General features: G+C 35.6%; 1 protein-coding gene across 5 annotated transcripts in view; it reads right to left on the bottom strand.

The window, feature by feature from the left end:
- Positions 1–19,208, bottom strand: part of DMXL1 (Dmx like 1) — a 262,636-nt gene that overhangs the window by 192,996 nt on the left and 50,432 nt on the right. For all 5 annotated transcript variants that reach the window (XM_067731511.1, XM_067731506.1, XM_067731507.1 and 2 more), the window contains exons 12-25: positions 18,435–19,119; positions 18,223–18,344; positions 15,431–15,520; positions 15,248–15,350; positions 14,988–15,107; positions 14,482–14,703; positions 10,648–12,333; positions 9,316–9,423; positions 8,017–8,186; positions 7,413–7,510; positions 6,262–6,427; positions 5,185–5,440; positions 2,956–4,049; positions 2,312–2,503 (exon numbers count right to left, since the gene is read on the bottom strand). In XM_067731511.1, coding sequence (XP_067587612.1) covers positions 2,312–2,503; positions 2,956–4,049; positions 5,185–5,440; positions 6,262–6,427; positions 7,413–7,510; positions 8,017–8,186; positions 9,316–9,423; positions 10,648–12,333; positions 14,482–14,703; positions 14,988–15,107; positions 15,248–15,350; positions 15,431–15,520; positions 18,223–18,344; positions 18,435–19,119 — 5,112 coding nt within the window. The remainder of the gene's footprint in view (positions 1–2,311; positions 2,504–2,955; positions 4,050–5,184; positions 5,441–6,261; positions 6,428–7,412; positions 7,511–8,016; positions 8,187–9,315; positions 9,424–10,647; positions 12,334–14,481; positions 14,704–14,987; positions 15,108–15,247; positions 15,351–15,430; positions 15,521–18,222; positions 18,345–18,434; positions 19,120–19,208) is intronic.

The raw sequence follows: 19,208 nt of genomic DNA, 5'->3' as shown, positions 1-19,208 counted from the left end.
ACAAATTAAAAACACACACACAAACAAACACACAAAACCTGAGGACTTTGGCAGAAATTATAAAACAGACACCTACTACCTAATTTGTTTTAAGGGCAAACGAGAACAGATGTTAGCTTATTCAGTAGTGCCATGAGCCATGCATTAAAAGCAAGCCCTCCAAGACTTAAACTGCTCCTTCTTCAACCAAAATATGAAGTCCAGCCTGGTAAATGACAGTTCACTTATGAACAGATCACTGAAGAATATGCTATCACACAGTCGAGTTACTACAGAAAACAATTTGAAGAGAGGGAAATTTTAGAGAAAGAAGGTATGAAAGACAGCAACTGAAAGGCAAATACGTGTACTGAGGAAGACAGGGCTCCAAACATGGCATGACAAGAGAAGTAACAGAAGTAGATCTGAGGATGAGGGAGAAGCTTAATCTAGGTAAGAAAGGAGGCTAGACTATTAAAAGACCAGGTTCTTGATCTAATTATAAGGTATGATACTCTTTGTGCATATTAAAATCTAATTGCTATTTTTCCTTCAATGATCAATAGACATGTGATATGAATTAAAATCAAGGACAACATCATATGAATGAAGACAGCGAAGACCACATACAACAGACTACAAAAACGATAATATTTTCTAGCTTCTCCAATCAAAAGGTGGAGTCTATTTCGCCACTTACTGAATTTGGGCTGAGACTTGCTTTGTGCAAGAGGACACGGCAGAAGTGATGCGTTATTTCTGAACCGAGTTCTCTAAAGGCCTTGCAAATTCTACTTTTGCTCTTTAAACCCCTGGAACCACTATATGAAATAATCCAGGTGAAATGGTTAATTTCATGTGTCCATTTAACTGGGCCAAGGGGTGCCCAGACGTTTGGTCAAACGTTATTATGGATGCGTCTGTTAGGGTAAATTTGGATGAGGTTAATATTTGAATTGGTAGACTGAGTAAAGACGATTGCCCTCCCGATTGTGAGCGGGCCTTATCCAATCAATCGAAGACCTGAATAGAACAAAAAAGCTGAGTATGAGGGAACTTCTGCCTGGCTGCACTGAGCTGGGACACTGGTCTTTTCCTACCTTGGGACTAGAACTGAAACACTGGCTCTTCTTGGGTCTCAGGCCTGCTGGAATTTGGACTGGAACTTACACTATTACCTATCCTGGTTCTCAGGCCTTTGTACTTAGACTGGACCTACACAATCTGTTTTCCTGGGTCTCCAACTTGCCAACTGAAGATCCTGAGACTTCTTGGCCTCCATAATTAAGTGAGCCAACTGCTTACAACAAGGCTCCTTCTATAAAAACACACGCACACACCCTACTGGCTCTATTTCTTTAGAGAACCCAGGCTAATTACTCTAGGCTTGCCTACTGGAGGATGAGACACATCCCAAAGTCTTTGGTCATCCCAAAGTTTCCTGTCAGCCTTGCAAACAGTCTGCCAACCACCAGAAATGTAAATAAGGCCATCCTAGGTCATCCAGAATCCAGTCAACCTGCCTGCTGACCAAAGACAAATGAAGGTATCCAGCTATCAGTCCAGTTGGCCCACAGAATCATGAGCAAAATAAATCATGGCTATTTTAAGCTATTAATGTTTCAGGGTGGCTCTTAAGCAGCAAAAGCTGATACACCAGGGTTATGCTTATTATTTGCTTATTATTAAAGTTGAATATGGAATAAAGTTTGGTTAAAATCAGCAGCACAATCTAAACAAAATTAAATTCCTAATTGTATAATATGCAATGTGGGCATTTATTCTACTGAGCAGTATAGGAAACAAAGTGACAAAATTAATTTATAAGGGTTAAGGTTATCCAGGAAGGTAAAACTGTAGGAGAGGCTACCACTAGACAAAAAGAAAATGGATGGCATGATATCACAGCCTGTGAGGTGGGGGAGAGAATCAAATGCAGACTATGAGGGAAAAAAAAAGAGATACTAGTACTTTTACATAATATTAAGTTTCTGTCTCTAAAAAAACCCCAGCTTTTTGGCTAAGTGTACTGCTGAAGATTTACTCATAAATGTGCATACACACTATTATGCTTACCAAAATGATGCAGTTAAATAAGACGAAGTAAAACTTTAAAACTGAAGTACCCTATTGGGTATAAGTAATACAAGTAAGATGAACTTGGCCTACAACCAAAAGTTTTCTTTGATCAAAACCAATATAAATTTGGCAATGAAACAATCACTATGCATAGGATGATATTTAAAATTGTTTATAAAAAGCCTTAACACTTATCTTTTAGTTTTATCATAGTATATAGGTAAATTAAATGTCTGAAACCAAGCATACTTACTTTATTGCTTTGGATATCAGGATGGGGTGGTGAATCAAAGTTTATTATGGCATGCAGAATATCATGTGTTAGATTACTAAGGTGCAATAACGGATTGGCAACTACTGTTTTGGCACTGGCTGTACAAGCAAAGAGGAGAGGTACTGAGGTTTGTTCTGAAAGAGGGCTAGGAAATATTGGTTCTGCTGTTTCCTTAAAAAACAAAGGGAAAAAAGGTTAATCAATTATTTATAGTTATAATCCATTAAGTAATTCAGGGTCTCTTTGAAAAACTTCAGAACAATTAAAAATTAAAAGCATAACAAACTTTTACAGAGTTAGAAGGGACGATCAACCTTCCACCAATTATAATGAAAACTGATGGGACAATACGCTCGTATCATCATCTCACAAGGCATTCGTATAAGAATGTTTAATATGAATTAAGCAGATCACAGGGTCTGATATCAAACTGTCCTTAAACCACAATGCATTCACAACTCTAGAAATCCATAATATGAAGCACCACACAAAAAGCAGAATTCCTTAAAGCAACCGTAATTAAGAAAATCAACAATTTTAACATTTTAAAACTAAAAAAGCAATCTCAAAAACTGTTTTTCATACAAGTAGTATTTTGACTGGTTATCATGTAAGTTACATACCTGTTGAGATTCTTGTAAAAGCAAAATCAATTCCATTCTCACAGATGCAAGACCTCCACCATGGGATCCATGCAGTATGCAGTAACTAAGAAACATCCTCAAGAGTGACTGATATTTCAAAAGCCACTGTCTTTTTTCCTGAAAATTTTCTCTCAGTTGTTTCACTTTTGTTTGATGAAGCAAATCTTCAGCATCTTCATTTAATCCAAATGCATCTCCATTTTCACTAAATGCAGACTGTAATTCTTCAGGATCTGAACAATAGTCGCAAGTTCTCTGAAGGGCTATCACCTCTTTTTCAAGCCAGTGGTACAGCTGGTATCGCAATTTTCCACCATCTATTTCATATCCAGTAGATAAAGTACGAAGTTCTACCGTGAGAATCTTTAAACATGCTCTAAATTTTAACTGAACTGCAATGATATCTTCTGATGGATTTAAAATGTCATGTTCATCTAGTGTGCTGAGAGAGTCTGTGTACTTAGAACTTGTTTCATCTATTTTTTCCCCTACTTTTCTCTGTAAAGGTTTTAGTTCTTTCATTGAAACAGGGAGATCCTCATTTTCTTCATCGTTATCACTGTCCCATTTTAATTCTAAAGAGTCATCCTGAAATACAATACTTGGTTGGCTCCAGTCAAAAGAAAGAGTGGAATTTGACTGCTTCTCTGAGGAACCCTCTGAAGAAGATCCAAAACCATTCATCAGTGACTGTGACCAATCAATAGCAGAAGACTTATCTTCCCCTGCATCCAATTTGAATGGAGAAGAAGGAGAACAGACTTTACTAGTATCCAGAAAACTAGATGTTCTACAAAAAGGTTTCGTTTTTTTGATGACTTTTGGCATCTTTGATAATACTTCCAAAGCCAACATAGGGCAGCCAGCTTTTAAATGAGCACTGGCAGTAGTAAAAAATAATCTTCTTTCACTTAAATTAATTGTTCCTGCCAGTCCACTTTTTCCTGTTAAACTCATGTGTGCGGAAAACGCATCAGATGATCCAAAATGACGTCTCAGCAAAAGAGGATGCGTTCTTAGATAATTGTAGAAATTAAAAACGGCAGGATTGCAGGCTGACATCATGACTTGATCTGAAAGTAAATTCATTTTATGAGCCAAGAAAAATTCTTCAAGGGTTGTACTGTAGCCCTTTTTCTCTACCATGGCACCTTTATCTACCTGGTCTTCTAAGAAAAATTTAAGAGACCAAACTAATACATAGCACTGAATAGACAGGAACACAGTTGTAATGAAAGCGTTCTAACATAGTAGGAAAACAAAGATTATGCTGATTTCACATCTCTTCAGGAAACAATCTAAGACATTTTAAAACATCCAGTTACACACTTAGTTCTTTTTCTCCTACTTTCCTGGACACTTCATCTCAGTCCGTCTGCTTTGCTAGATCTTCCTCATCTTCTCTACTTTTAAATGCTGAGTGTCCTAGAGTTCAGTACTTGACCTCCTTTCTATCTACACTCCTTGAGTTAACTCCTGCAGTCCCACGGCTTTAAATACCATCTATATGTGATAACGTGCACATCTCTATTTCTAGTAGCAATTTCACCCTGTAAATCTAGAATGCTATATCCAAAGGCCTACATTACGTTTCCATTTACATGTACATATTCTTGCCTCAAGGCCTTTTTATTTACTGTGCCCTTGGCCTAAAAACCAGATACCTGCACTGACTGATTACTCACTCATTTCAATTAGGTCTCATCTCAAAGGTTACCTTATCTGAGAAGTCTTTTCTATCTAAAGCAACACTCTCCAAACTCTGCTCCTAGCCTTCCCCCTATCACTTATCTATTGCTCAAACTAAAAACCCAGGAGTTAAACTTCACTCTCATTCCCTTCATATTCCATATCCAATTCAGTCCTATCTAGTCAACCTTAAAATTATAGTTGAAATCCAACCACTTCTATTTCCCTGTTTATCACTATTTTCTTCAAAACATTTATATTCAAACGTTGAAAACATCTATGTTCAATAAGAAAATCCAAAGTCCTTGGTTTTCAAAGGATTTAGCTTCCTGGTGGGGGGGGGAAATAAAAAATAAAAAACTGTATACATAACTCTGTCTCCCCAACTAAACCATAAAGTCTTAGACCATGTACGTCTTCAATTTGCTCTGCATTATCCTTAGCACCCAACAGTGTGCTCTGAACCTGACGAACACTAATAAAACTCTTAAACATTAACATCTTAGAAGTATAGCTTACCATCATCCTCTCTGATAGGTTGCTTTATTAATGTTTCCAGAGCACTACTATAATCTTCTAAAATCCAATATGCCATACTCCGAAGAAAAGGATCATAATGCATATTTATATTCAACAAATTGAGTTCATTGAGTTCAATTCCCAAAACTTTTTTACGTAAAATAGATTTATATGTTGCAGATGTATCAAATTCAGACTCATAGAGTCTTGCTATTACAAGAGCCAACTGAATGTCATTCAGTTTCTCAAGACATACCTTCAAAAACAAGAAATATTGTTTATAAATAAGGGTATCTTTCATTTTAAGGTAAACTCAATTAACTCACTAATAACTAGATGAACACAAAGCTTTATTAATATCTGAAAATAGTGAACAAGGACAATAAACAAAACATATGCTGCTTGCTTCAGCAAATCTACTTGACAACATTTATGTTAATTTATCTGGTAGTACTAAATACATATTTGCAAAAAGAATTAGCCTAATGAAAAACCACTAAATAATTGCTAAAATGACACGCTTTGTTTTATTCTTGAGCTTTTACCCTTCCCCATCCACCTCAGCAGACTATAATGTTTCCAAATCAAAAAGATGTTTTGAATCACTTGTATGAAACTCTGAGCAAAAGGGCAATTTGAAACAGAAATGTTATATTTTAAATATTTATAACTTTTTGTAAGGTTTACTTAGAAATAATTAGCTAAAAATTTCCTAAGGTTTGTCAACTAACACAGAGCCAAATATACGTCCGAATGTGTTTAAAGTGACAGGACAAATATTTTATTTTTTAACTGTTCATAAATATTTTTAAGAGTCAGATCAACTACCTATCTCTACCAACCAACAGAACCTGGTTAATTTTAATTCTGTATAAATATCATTCAAGCTAAATGACAAAATTTTAAAGTCACCATTAAATATTACCAGTTAGGCATTAAGCCTTTAGGCATTAAGCCTTTAGACATTAAGCCTTGTGTTAGTTCCACTATACTTGAGTTGAAATTAAAAAACAAAATTGAAACCATGAAGAGCTTAAAAGGATGACAATGCTATTTTTAAAAAAATTCATTCATTACCTCAATTGCATCTCTGAGGCAACCAGCTAAAAGAAAAAATGCTGCTGAATGTTCAAATCTTTGTTTTCCTAACAAAGAAAAAGCATTCTTTAAAGCTGCTTTACGCCATCTCTCATCCTCAAAATTGTGCCCAAAAAACTGTGTCATCTTGGAATCTTTTTGGGATCTATAAAGAAAAAAGTTTGAAAATTTCGGAACATAATGCTTCTACATCAAAACCAATTGTTATGAAGTTAGCCACTTAAAAGTTAAGACTCAAAAGAAACATTTACCAGTTCATAAATTACTATACATCTGCTGCTTTTCTGAGCAAAAATAGCATTTATGGTAAACATTTACTTTTCCATATAAATTTCAGAGATTATTGAAAACATTCTTTCAAACTACGAAGAAACTACATTAACAGCACTGTGAAAAATTATTTTTAAATCTATACAAATATATAATTTACATTAACTTCTGTGCTATTTTACCATTTAAACTTAATCAACTGCCTTTAGCCCCACTGCCCACCTGAAGATGACTTTGATGATAAAAATCCAAGGAATTTGTCCCGAAGCAAAACAATCCTAAAAGATCTAGTCTCTTACAACTGATTGATACCATGATTTTCCCCCAAAGGTTGCTGATCATATGGATATATCTAGAACTGAACCCCAAACGAATAATGAACTATTTATGGCGATCACGCTCACCAAGTCTAGCTGAGAACAAGTGAAAGAGAAAAATTCTAAATGACTCTAGCTCAAGAATGGGGTCAAGGGCCCTTAGGAAGAGGGTGGTTTGGAAGAATAGCCTGGTCCAAGAGATCCTTGATAGGGCAGAGGGTAGATGTATCTTCAAAGCTCCACCAATTCATCTTCTTCCCCATTCCAGATAAAGTTTCTGGTTTAGTTTTTGTTCTACAGGAGCATCATGAGAAGTTCTTAAAATAAGCAAAAAAAAAATGTTTTTCTGGACTGATAAACCTAAAAAACGCTAATGTGACCTCATCAAGATTCTTCTGCTCTGTAACCTGGGCTTCTTTCACATGAAATCTCTTAAATACAAAAATAACTAAGAATCCACATGAATCACACTAAAAAGAACAAGAAATCTTTACTTCATACTCTATGGAAAGTTTTTCATTTTGAAGCAGTTTTTTCACCTACCTATATAATCCCCAAATCACAGCTTTCTTTTTCATTGCAAGGTAAAAAATGGCAGCATCTAAAGGATCATTCTTTTTATAAAAGGCTGCTTTGGCTACCTATAATTAGAAAATATTGGTCAAAATTTCACGGTAACAGTTTTTAATTAAATAAACAAATACTTTCCTTCATATACGAGACTGTCATACATTCTCTACTTAAATGTTCAATAAACTAAAAAATATGTGTATGAACACACGCATGTATATGTAAATTTATTAATTTATTTTATAATTACAAAAGTAATCATGGTGGTGGGCTCCAAGATTACAGAGATGGAAACAGGACTACACTTGTCATTGCAAGCTCTTCTGTACTGTTTTATTTTCCTAAATGTGTATATATATTATTTTGTGTATATCAATAAAAAATGCTAATATATCAACTAGCAATTTAAGAATTAGAATATAAATTGTTAAAAATTATGCTATTTTGAAATATAAAGACTATTTAAAAGCATTTTACTGCTAAAAAAAAAGAGTAACAGGAGAGGAAATATGGAATATCATGTAAATAAACATGCAATATATATTAATTCATTTTTACACCAAAATAAAACACTCACCTTTTCTATGCATTTGCGTAAGATGCGGGTATTCCGGACCCACCACCCCACACCCATAGCTCTAAGTTCAGACCATGTGGGATCATCTTTCTGCATTGCTGGCAACATGTTCAGCAGTTCTTCTTCTGCTACTGAATGAAAGGCCCAGGCAAAATGACTACTAGACAGGCCTGAAGAAACATCAAAAATAATGTTTATAAGAAAATAAATATGATTATATAATGATGATCAGAAATGTGTGTTCCATAGTTGCAATAAAAATGCCTAAAAGTTTATATAAGACTCCCAGAGTTATAACTGTTTGGGGTTGGAGGGAATATGGGTCTTTTTTCTTGCTTCTCCAAGTAACTCAATCATCACATCAATATTTTCTACAATGAGCATATATTTTCTATAATTAAAATATAGTTTTTTAAAAAGATAAGGAAAAACGCTTATGGGCAAATGCCACTGTGCTGAGTCTTTCTATTCTCTAGTATGTCTGACATCCTTTGGTCAACATTTGTTGTGTGGATTTAATTCCATGGAATCAAAAAAGCACCAAGGAGACACTACAGCTGGTGAACAGAACTTAAGACTGCAAAAACTCTGGAATCAGAATGCATAAATTAAATTCTAGCTCCACCTTAACTAACTATATAACTTTGGGCAAGCTACTTAACCTCTTGATTCCTCAATTTTCTTATTTACAAAATGTGAATAATCATGGCATCTACCTCATTACATTGTTGTGAGGATTAAAAGAAATAATATAGTTAAAGCATCTGGGATAGTACCTAGCACATAATAACTTTTATTACCCCATAATCACTATATTAATAAGATACTTTTATATTTATAAAGCATCATTTACATTAGCAAGTCTCTCAACCTACTGGTCCACACATGTGGGGTTTATCGTTCAGTTTTTTTTTTTTTTTTTTTTGTGGTACGCAGTCCTCTCACTGCTGTGGCCTCTCCCGCTGCGGAGCACAGGCTCCGGATGCGCAGGCTCAGCGGCCATGGCTCACGGGCCCAGCCACTCCGCAGCATGTGGGATCTTCCCAGACCAGGGCACGAACCCGTGTCCCCTGCATCAGCAGGCGGACTCTCAACCACTGCGCCACCAGGGGAGCCCTCTCCAGTATTTTTATGCAAAGAGGATGAGATGAAAGCAAACATTTTTAAAATAAATTAAGGCAATTCAGAATGTGTCAAATTTGCTGGCATTATCATATCTGGGCAAAAACAAACTTAAATGTTCTTAAGCCTCTCTTCTACTCGTCTTACTTCCTTTTACTAGATTATTGCCAAAATCACCTTGGTGAAGGAGTTGAGCTCGATAAGCTGGAAGAGAAGTTGTAAGAAAAGTATGAAGTCGAACAGCCAAAAGAAATTTTAAGCCACATTCATCAAGAGTTTCTCCACCTATAAAAAAGAAAAAAAAAGGTATTTTTACTTGTAAAAACCCATTTCATTAGCAAAACACAAGTAAATGCTAATAATTCTGGCAAGCAGGGTATGTCACAGCACCAAATACAGGGACAAAACATTGTGTGAAACTGACAAAAGTTTTCAGTCTAAATATTATCTAGTATTTTCTTTTTCCTATATAATTATACATTACAGAAAAAAGTTGTATCGTTAAATAATTGAAAAAATAATAAAGAGAATGAATTGACTCAGGATCTCTGACATATTTTTAATAATAATCTCCTCTGACATGAATATTTTAATTTAAATGTGACTCAATTTTAAAATAGTTTAACCTTCCCTGTAATATTATCCATACTGATTCAAGTCACATACCCATTCCAATAACTGCTAACACTGGAAGAAATGGCTATATGGTAAGGGGGCCTGATTTTTACTTTAAATGAATAAAAACATAAAACACTTGTAATACAGTCACATCAAAACATAATATCTACTAATAATATTTCATGTCGCAATTCATGACCAACTTATTTTTTCTTAAAGTTTTTATTTTTATTATTGTTATTCTTTTTTCTTAAATTTACCCCACATTTTCCTTTTAAGGGGCGCATCCTACTGACATATCTGGTGCACAAGGCTAGACTGTTAATCAGATCTTATTTGAAATCTGATGGGAATTCTACAAATTTATTCATAACTCAGGAGGTTAAAAACAAAAAATGCTCTTTGGGTGAGGAAAAGACCTAATTTTATTAGGCTTGCTTGCTGCTACTCTAGGAAGGAGTATACCTTAATGTTAATTTTTTTAAAACCTCAATATTAAAAAACCCAAATTAACAGTGAATTATTACAATGTGAAAAACAAATAAAGGAGAAAGCACCTTTTATTTTGGGGTTTCTAAAGTAATTATTTATTAAGAATGTTAACTTTTGCTAAACTCAAAAGCAATTAGTTGGATTCTTAACATTATTAAGTAGACAGGTAAAAATGACTTGGCATAATGAATCTTTGGGTACTTTCTCAGAGTACTATGATTTATGGGATAAATAATATATATTCAAGTTAAAAATACTATGAAGGCAACAATGATGATTTTAAAAACCTTCATGGCTGTCATTTTTACAGAAATTATTTAAGATTATTTTCTGTGAAAAAAATAAGTAAAAATATTACCATCAATTTTTCCTCTAATCCTATACCCAATTTAATTTTACCTTGGCTTCTGTCTCTGCTTTCTCCAATATCAGTGCTGGTAGTTGCAATTGTATCTGCTAAAGCCATCAAAGACATCTGCTCCATCCGGCTGAGTCCTGGTAAACTAGAATGAAGTAAGTGGCCAGAAAGAACCTGAGCGTGCTCAGGACCAAAGTAAGTTGGACTGTATTGTGAAAGGTCAATAACCCTGGGCTTTGTATTTTCTTCTTCTGTCTTTAACACATGACTATCAGTCATTAAAGCTGACATCTGAAAAAGCTCATCATAACTTTCTTTTGACAACTGGTTTGAGTTATTTAAGGTACTCTGATTACTAGATTTCTCCAAGGATGAGTAATAGCTATCATCATCTGCTGCAAGTAAGGCATATAAAGGAAGTGGAGGGACAGAATCGATTTCTGTGTAATCTGTATTTTCACTCTTATTGAATGCCTGGGGGTCTCGAGTAGTGCTTCCACTAGCACTGATGGTGAGAGACCTAAAGCGGCGTTCATGATTAGATTCAGCTTCATTCAGAGCCACAACTTCCCCAGCAATGCACTTGACAAGATGTGACAAGATGGCCTTTGCTCTCCGAACTTTGCCAAGATCCATGAGTTCCAAAAGCTGCAAAGGATGGTACTGAGGTAAAGTTGGGGAAAGAACATGAGCTGCTTCAAAAAGACCTGAATCTTCCATACCCACAGAAGGATCAAGCGCAGTTTTCTTTCCACAAATTTTCTGTGCAAGACTGGTCATGGATCGAGTCAGGGTTTTCTTTGGAGGATGTAATCCAGAACTTGATGAGTTACTCTGTTTTATTAAACTTATTATAGATGGAGTGCTCCCATTGTATGAATCTGTTGTAACCGGTTCTTGTTTAGAAGATGGCTGCCATTGGGAATATACATGCATTTCACAATCCATTCCTACCACCAGGATGCCATCCCGGACCCATGATAAAGAAACAGGAAAAGGTGGAGAGCCTTCTACAGAAGAAACCAAGTCCACACTTCGTAACAGTACAAATTTAGAAAGAGGCACAACTTTAGTACCTTCCCAGAGAGGAAATGCCAGGCTTTCCTTACCCGTCTGTTCTTGTACCTTGCCAGCCAGGGGTCCATACATAAAAAGTTTTGATCCAATTCCTACAGTAAGAATATGAGAACCATCTTCTCTAGACATCCAATCTAAGTGAACTAAATGCTTTGTGTTTGATGTGACACTCTCTTTACTGGATAAATATACCTCTTGTTTATTATAGGCCACTAAATTGCTATCAATACTAATGCCAGAATCCAACACTGTATTTAACTCATCTAAATGAACTGTCTGTTCAAGGACCCAGCATGAACCTCCTGTAGACTCACATTCAAAAATACTTACATGCATCACAAAGTCCTGAGAACATCTACTATTAGACGTAGGCTGCTTATATGCTACTGCTAAACGATTTGTGTGTGCACAGCTGACTTCTATAGGCCTACCAGGTACAGTTATACTACTATTGTTCTGCAGTCCATCTTCAATAAGTAACGGCCATTCTTCCCAAATGTATATAAGATCCATTTCTCCATTCTTTGAAGTGGCAGATTCTTCAGCTGTTACTCTACATCTCCAGAATCTTACTTTCTCATCTGAGCATGAAGTTGCCAATAAATAAGGAGCACTGCATATGGGATATATGGAAGAAGAACTCAGATGTCCTAAAACAAAAATAATCCAGTAACAAAATGTGAAATTTGGTTAAATAAATCTGTTTTCTTGTACTAAAGGTTTTAGTCTTTTGCATGAACTAGTGTTAACAACATGACAATCAATATTTAGCTTAAGGATCAGCAAGATCAGTAAGATGCTTTTAATGACGTCAAAAAGGTACATAAAAAGGACATTATTACCAAAACCTAGAGCTGAAAGAGAACTCCGTAATAATTTATAAGTAAGGACTCTTGACTAAATGTGTAAGTATCTTATGCCTAAATCAAATAGCTAGACTAAGGCAGAATTAGAAAACCTAAATTCTAGTCCTGGTTTTCAATCCAGCATTCTTTTCACAACTCTTTGTTAGCATTATATATTATTATAAATCTCACTTTAAAGATATCAATACGTTTTTTAAAATTTGTCAATATTCCCTGGCTACTTCTCTATAATATTTTTTAATACAATTTTGTGAACGGCTCATGCTTACCTAAGTACTAAAAGAGTCCTCCATGATTGAAGTGTATTTCATATAAATGACGCTGAGAAGATTCCTAAGTGGGACATACGTTTGCTTGGGCTTAATGTAATTACATACTCTTAATTTCCTAAATCGGGGTTGACAAACTTTTTCTTAAAGGGCCAAAGAGTAACAACTAGGCTTTGCTAGCCACAGAGTCCCGATTGCAGCTACTCAACTCCACCAGTGTAGAACAAAGCAGCCATACACAAAAGTAAACAAATAGGTGTGGCTACGTTCCAATCAAACTTACTTACAAAAAGGTAGGTGACCCATAGTTTGCCAATCCCTATCCTAGACTATTAAACATAAACTGCTAATCGTAATACAGAAATGTTACACAGAACATTTATTATATTTTAAAAGCATATTTCAACATAAGTTTTTCTTTAAGTCCTCAAGGACTTAGCAGTACTGCATAAGGACACAATTAACACTGTCTATTAGTTTCTCTGAACTGAACAGAGAATAAAGAGCTTACCCTTCCCAAAAGTCTTGGTTAAAAAAAAAAATTCTCAAGACTAGGAAAAAAAGCTGTTATCACATGCTACTGTTTTTGCCAAACAAAACAAATTTTTTCCTTTGCCCTAGGACTTCTCTTTTCTTTCAAACTCAACTTGCGCCAAGGATTATTTTTAGAAACATCTTCAGTTTCTCTTAGATCTGCCATATAGTTTTTTTAATAGAATTCAGTAGTGAAGATTATACTGCTCTGGCTAAGGATAACAGCTCTTAAAACTGTGCCAATACAAAAGTCATTCTATTTCAAACTTTAACTTGCCTTGCATTGATGCCTCTTTTATTAAAATATACAAAAAAAACCCAGAATGTAAAAGTTATCAGGACACTGTTAATACTCCTGCTAACTTCACCAATTAGAAAAGATTAAGTACCTGATAATGTGGCAAACTGAAAAGCATTCAAAGTAATTAGTCGAAAGTGATAGACAAGTAAAGAAGACCAAAAACCCACACTGTGACTATGAAAATGAAAGAACTAGGTGATAAAAAGATGGATTTTTGTCTTGGTTTTCATGATACCCTTGATACTTTGATCTTTTTTGTACACTGGAATCACCTGGAAGGCTTGTCAAAACAAGACTGCTGGGTCCCACCTCACAGCTGGTGATTTAGTAAGTCTAGGGTGTGACCCAAGAATTATTATTTCTAACAACTTCCCAAACAATGCTGATGCTTTTGGTCTGGGGACCACATTTTGAGAACCACTGCCCTAAGGATAAGGATGACAAATATATATATCAGGAACTACACACTTAGAATCCTTCACAGCACAGAGCTCCAGGCAGCCAATACCAGCATTATCAAAGCTGGCAAATAAGGTGCCACCCCATTATTATCTCTGCCCTGGAAACTTTCGCTTTGTCTTCACAAAAGGATAATAAAAATTTGTTTTGGAAATCAATATTTAAGACCACAACTGGCTGACAAATGCCAGAGTCATCTGAAAACGTAATGAGAAATTTAAATTTTTAATTTAGGGTACTTAAAGATATTCTTTCTATTTCTGTTTCTGTGTAGATTTTAAAACTGGGAGTTGCACCTATTTTTAAATACACAGTAAATACTCATGCATTATGAAGTTTGATTAGTCTCCTTTTACAAAATTTACAAACCTGCTGATGGCTTAACACTTATTATCTCAACTCCTTCTGGCAAATGCAACTCTTGGCTATAAACCATTTCTGAAGACAGAGTCAACTTGCTGGTACTCTGGAGATTTGCTCTGCAAGCCTGATACTTCTGTGAGAAAGGGGATAAGATCTTCTCTGGAGAAGAAGAATAATGTTCTTCTGGCTGCCAAACTGCTTCAGATATTTTTGTATCTACTTTTTCATCTATAAAACATAAAAAAAGAACCAAAAACTGGGAGAGAAACCCTATAAACATTACAATTGCTACATTTTATAATCTAAAACCACCTTATAAAAGACAAAAAAGTTAACATATTAATATGATTCTTTACGGCAAGAAAATCAGAAAATTGTTTTTTTCTTAATTAATAAACTATAATTATCCTCTCTCAATAAAAACAGCTTTAAAAAATATCCACTGAACTATCTAACCATATATAATTTGTTAACCTAAGCCTACTTAAAGTTTAAAAAAAAAAAAAACTCACCCAATGAGACAGGAATGGACTTCAAATGCAAATTCCACATGTGTAACAATGAACGGTTGTCTTGGGTGCACTCTATCACAATTAGGTAGAATTTTTCCGAAAATTCATTAGGTGAGCTGCCTGTTGGTATAAATGGTGTATTTCACTACTAACATGGAAAGCTGAGATAACTTTATATATTATGTAAATATTATATCAATTTATCTTTGCCTAACATACTCTACATTTTATTTCTTATTTCATGAAAAATTCTTCTTTACCTGCATCAGATAATATTCTGTCTTTTCCTAGTCTTTTCTTCTCAAGGTTATTCAAAATGAAGTCTTCTTGAAAAACATGAAGCAGTTGGGTTTTTCTGCCTTGCTGAATGTAAATAAATACCAATGTAAGTTGATATACATATTATTTACCGAATGCTAAGTGGCCAGAAAAATAATACTTACAAGTTTGGTAATGGGATCTAATGCAATAATGCATCCTGGCCTGGCTGTTGACTGTTGACTTACGATGTTAAACACTTCACCAACATATTTCTGTTTTTGAAAAAATGGATATCTCCTTTATTAAACAATTAAAAAAATAGTAACAAATGACATAAAATTTCAGGCATAACAGACAAATAATAAATAAGTTCAGGTGAGACTAAATAAATTCACAAGTCCTTTTCATTATAAACATTTTACTGTTTTACAAAGCAATTACACAGGAATGAAGAAAGTTACAGCTCAGCTGGTGCAGAGAAAACCAAAAGCAATGCTTGGTAATTGTTAAGGGGAAAAAAAGTATTTTATATTTATAAGTGTGAAAGACTGACTTCAATCTCATGGAAATGTTCTAAGAATCAAGGTTTTTTAAGCATTAATTTTGACAAAGAAAGCTAAAGAAACAAGTTAACATACTATTTACATATGCTGATTTCTTGAGCCACTTATCTCCTGACTGCTCTAGTCAAGCACACGTTGTTAAATTCAATGTTCATCATACTGGATCCATCAGCAGCATTTGATTCTGTTGATTACTCCTTCCTCCTGGAAATAATTTTCTTCATTTTGGCTTCCATTATACACCACGCTCACCTCACTTTTAGCAATGGAATGCCCCAGGGTTCAATCCTCCTATCATTTCTACTTTCCAGCTATAGTCTCTCCCTCAGTGATCTCACTCAGCTCCACAACTTTATATTCTGACAACTACTTATTTTCTATCTTCAGACCAGGTCTCCCTCAAAACTCCAGAGACTAGCTTACTAGATCTCTTGGATATCAAACAGGCATTTCAAAATTAACATGTCTAAAGCCCGGCTCTTGAATCGCCCTGCTCCTCAAAATCTGCTGTTTAGGGACTTCCCTGGCAGTCCACTGGTTAAGACTCCACACTTCCAATGCAGGGAACACAGCTTCAATCCCTGGTCAGGGAACTAAGATCTCACATGGCAGGCAGCGTGGCCAAAAAAAAAAAAACCCCAAAACTGCTATTTATACTTCTCATCTCAAGGCAAACTTTGGGAGTCATCTTCTTTTTGTCACACAAACCCCATATCCAGTCCAATCCTTACTATTCAATGTTCAAAACACATCCAGATTTGACCAATTCTTAGCATCTTTATCACCACCATTTCCTACCACTCTAAACCCCTTTGATTCTTTCCTAGACTACTGTAATAGCTTCCTGAATTGTTCTCTCTGATAACACTTCTGCTTCCCATGTCTAATCTATATAACAACCAGAGTGATCCTTTTAAAGCCTAAGTCAGACCATATCACTGTCATTCTCTTCACTAGTTATTATGTCATTCAGAGTAAAAGTCAAAGTTACTCTCAATACAATCTGGCCAGGCTCACGTTCTGATTTTATTTTTGACTACTCTCCACCTCACTTATTCTGCACCAGCCACAATGGCCTCCTTGATGTTCCTTACATACCAAACATGCTCTGGCCTCAGGATCTTTACACTGGCTCTTCCTGAAATACTCTTCCCTCTACATATCGATATAGGTAGCTCTTTTATCTCCTTCAGGTCTTTACTCAAATGGCACCACTTCTGTGAGGTTTTCCCCGACCAGCACTTTACTTGGCACTCCATACTACTTCTGCAACATTGTTTCTCTCCAAAGTATTTATTAATATATTTTTACCTTTTTTCTATATTCTTTCACTAGAATGTAAGCTTAGATTTTTGTCTGTTTTGCTCACATCTAAATTTCCAGCACTTAAAACAATTCCTGAAAAATAGAAGGCCCTCGAGAAATATACGTTTCTAATTTAACACTATATATGTTTTGAAAAACTTTGTATTCTGTAAAACCATGCAATAAAAATAACAGGGAAAAATCAAGATGGGAGCAGACCACTGACACCTATGCAATTCTGTAACCAGAGCATTAACAAAGACATTAATTGATGGTTGAGAGGACAGTTTGACTCTCTTAAACAGGAAGCTCAGTATGGCTGAAAGTTACCTCAGGGCATATTTAAAAACACAAAAACCAAAAGAATGGAAATACTGGCTTTTGGAGGTGCTGAGACAATGCAGATGGTGGGTTGCTATTAGTTGGGCACAGGAACAAGTGCCCTCTGTCATAAGACAAAAGCTTTGTTTGCAATGGTGTTGAAAAAACTCCTGCCTGTAGTGCAACCAAGCTGAAAGCTCTTTCCTCTTGGTTAAGATTAAAATTCCACTCCTGTTATTTCAGCTTCCCTTGCCTAGAAAAAAACCTGCAGATGAACCAACATAATTCCATACACTGTCAGTAGTCCCCATTTATCTCTGAGCAAAGAAGTACAACAGTGGGCTTGCTTCCCTGGTGGCACGTGGTTGGGAGTCCACCTGCCGATGCAGGGGAAGCGGGTTCATGCCCCGGTCTGGGAGGATCCCGCATGCCGCGGAGCGGCTGGGCCCATGGGCCATGGCCGCTGGTCCTGCATGTCTGGAGCCTGTGCTCCACAGCGGGGAAGGCCACAGCAGTGAGAGGTTCGCGTACCACAAAAAAAAAAAAAAAAAAGTACAACAGAAACACATATTGTAGGACACTAGACTCTACTTTTGGAATGAATGAAAGATATGGTTTCTTTTTAAAGGAGGTTAGAATCACTGTAAGAGTAAAATGTGAAAAAAATTACTAAAAAATATATACACTTTATTACAAATTATATGTCACAATTCTAGAACATGCCCAATAAGTATAAAGTATCTAAAAACATATTACATTCTTAGCTTCAAAAGCCATTTACTTACAGAAATGTCAGGATTGGAAAGCTCATATAGAAGTTTCTTGGCATCAATAACTGCTTCATATAATCTCAGATATTGTCCATCACTTGCTACAAAGCATGCACTAGGAGAGTTGCAGTATGCACCTAGATGTATTTTAAAAACATTTGAAATTTAACCCTTAAGCAATAATGTCAGAAAATCTCAAGTTCTTAAATAAAAATCAGAATTCTTACCTAGACAATAACTGGGTATAAGAGTGGGCAGCCATGCCACATTGGAAAATGCAGAAACATGAAGAGAATTAATCCGGGCAAGCTCAGAAACACCTCCAGAAAAAGACAATGGCCCAACTGGATCAACTCTCCAAAGAATAAGCTCACTGTAAACTGCATTGGGATCCTGAAAGGCCATGTCAATAGTGCTTTTATTCTGTTGTGCCAAAGAACATTCTTCAATATTCACAGCACCATAAGGTTCCTTTTGGTTATCAACATCTGGTGTCCTTAATGCGTTATGGTGTGACGTTGTCAGCAATAATGGTAATACTGAGTGACAAGCTAAATCATTAAGATGAAAGCGATGACCACAATATCTGGATTTGTGGGAAATACTGAGAACTGTAGAAAAGGCAGATTCCTCGGCAAAACTGACAAGCCATTGATTCAGGGAGCCATCAGCATGCTTTGAAATCATCATAACATTAGGGGTAAAAATGCTTAATTTTAAACTATTAGTTGATTTACTGTGACCAGAAGATATAAGCATTGATGTGGAACGTGTCAGGCTGGAAGTTTTTTGTTTCCCTTGCTGAATAGCCAAGTCAACATTCTTGGTACAGGCATACATCACTATGCTTTTACAGAGAGAGTTTGCATCACCTGTGGGGAAAGCTACAGGAATTCTGGAAACAAAGGACACCTAGAAGAAAGAAAGTAGCATTAGAATTCATGAAATTATATAAAGAGGTTTTACAAAACAGTACCCACATTTAACAAGTAGCTCTCCAG

The sequence above is a fragment of the Pseudorca crassidens genome, chromosome 3, assembly GCF_039906515.1.
Source record: "Pseudorca crassidens isolate mPseCra1 chromosome 3, mPseCra1.hap1, whole genome shotgun sequence".
Lineage (NCBI taxonomy): Eukaryota > Metazoa > Chordata > Mammalia > Artiodactyla > Delphinidae > Pseudorca > Pseudorca crassidens.
The sequence above is the reverse complement of the archived record's forward strand: the minus strand, read 5'-3'. Positions and strand labels throughout refer to the sequence as shown.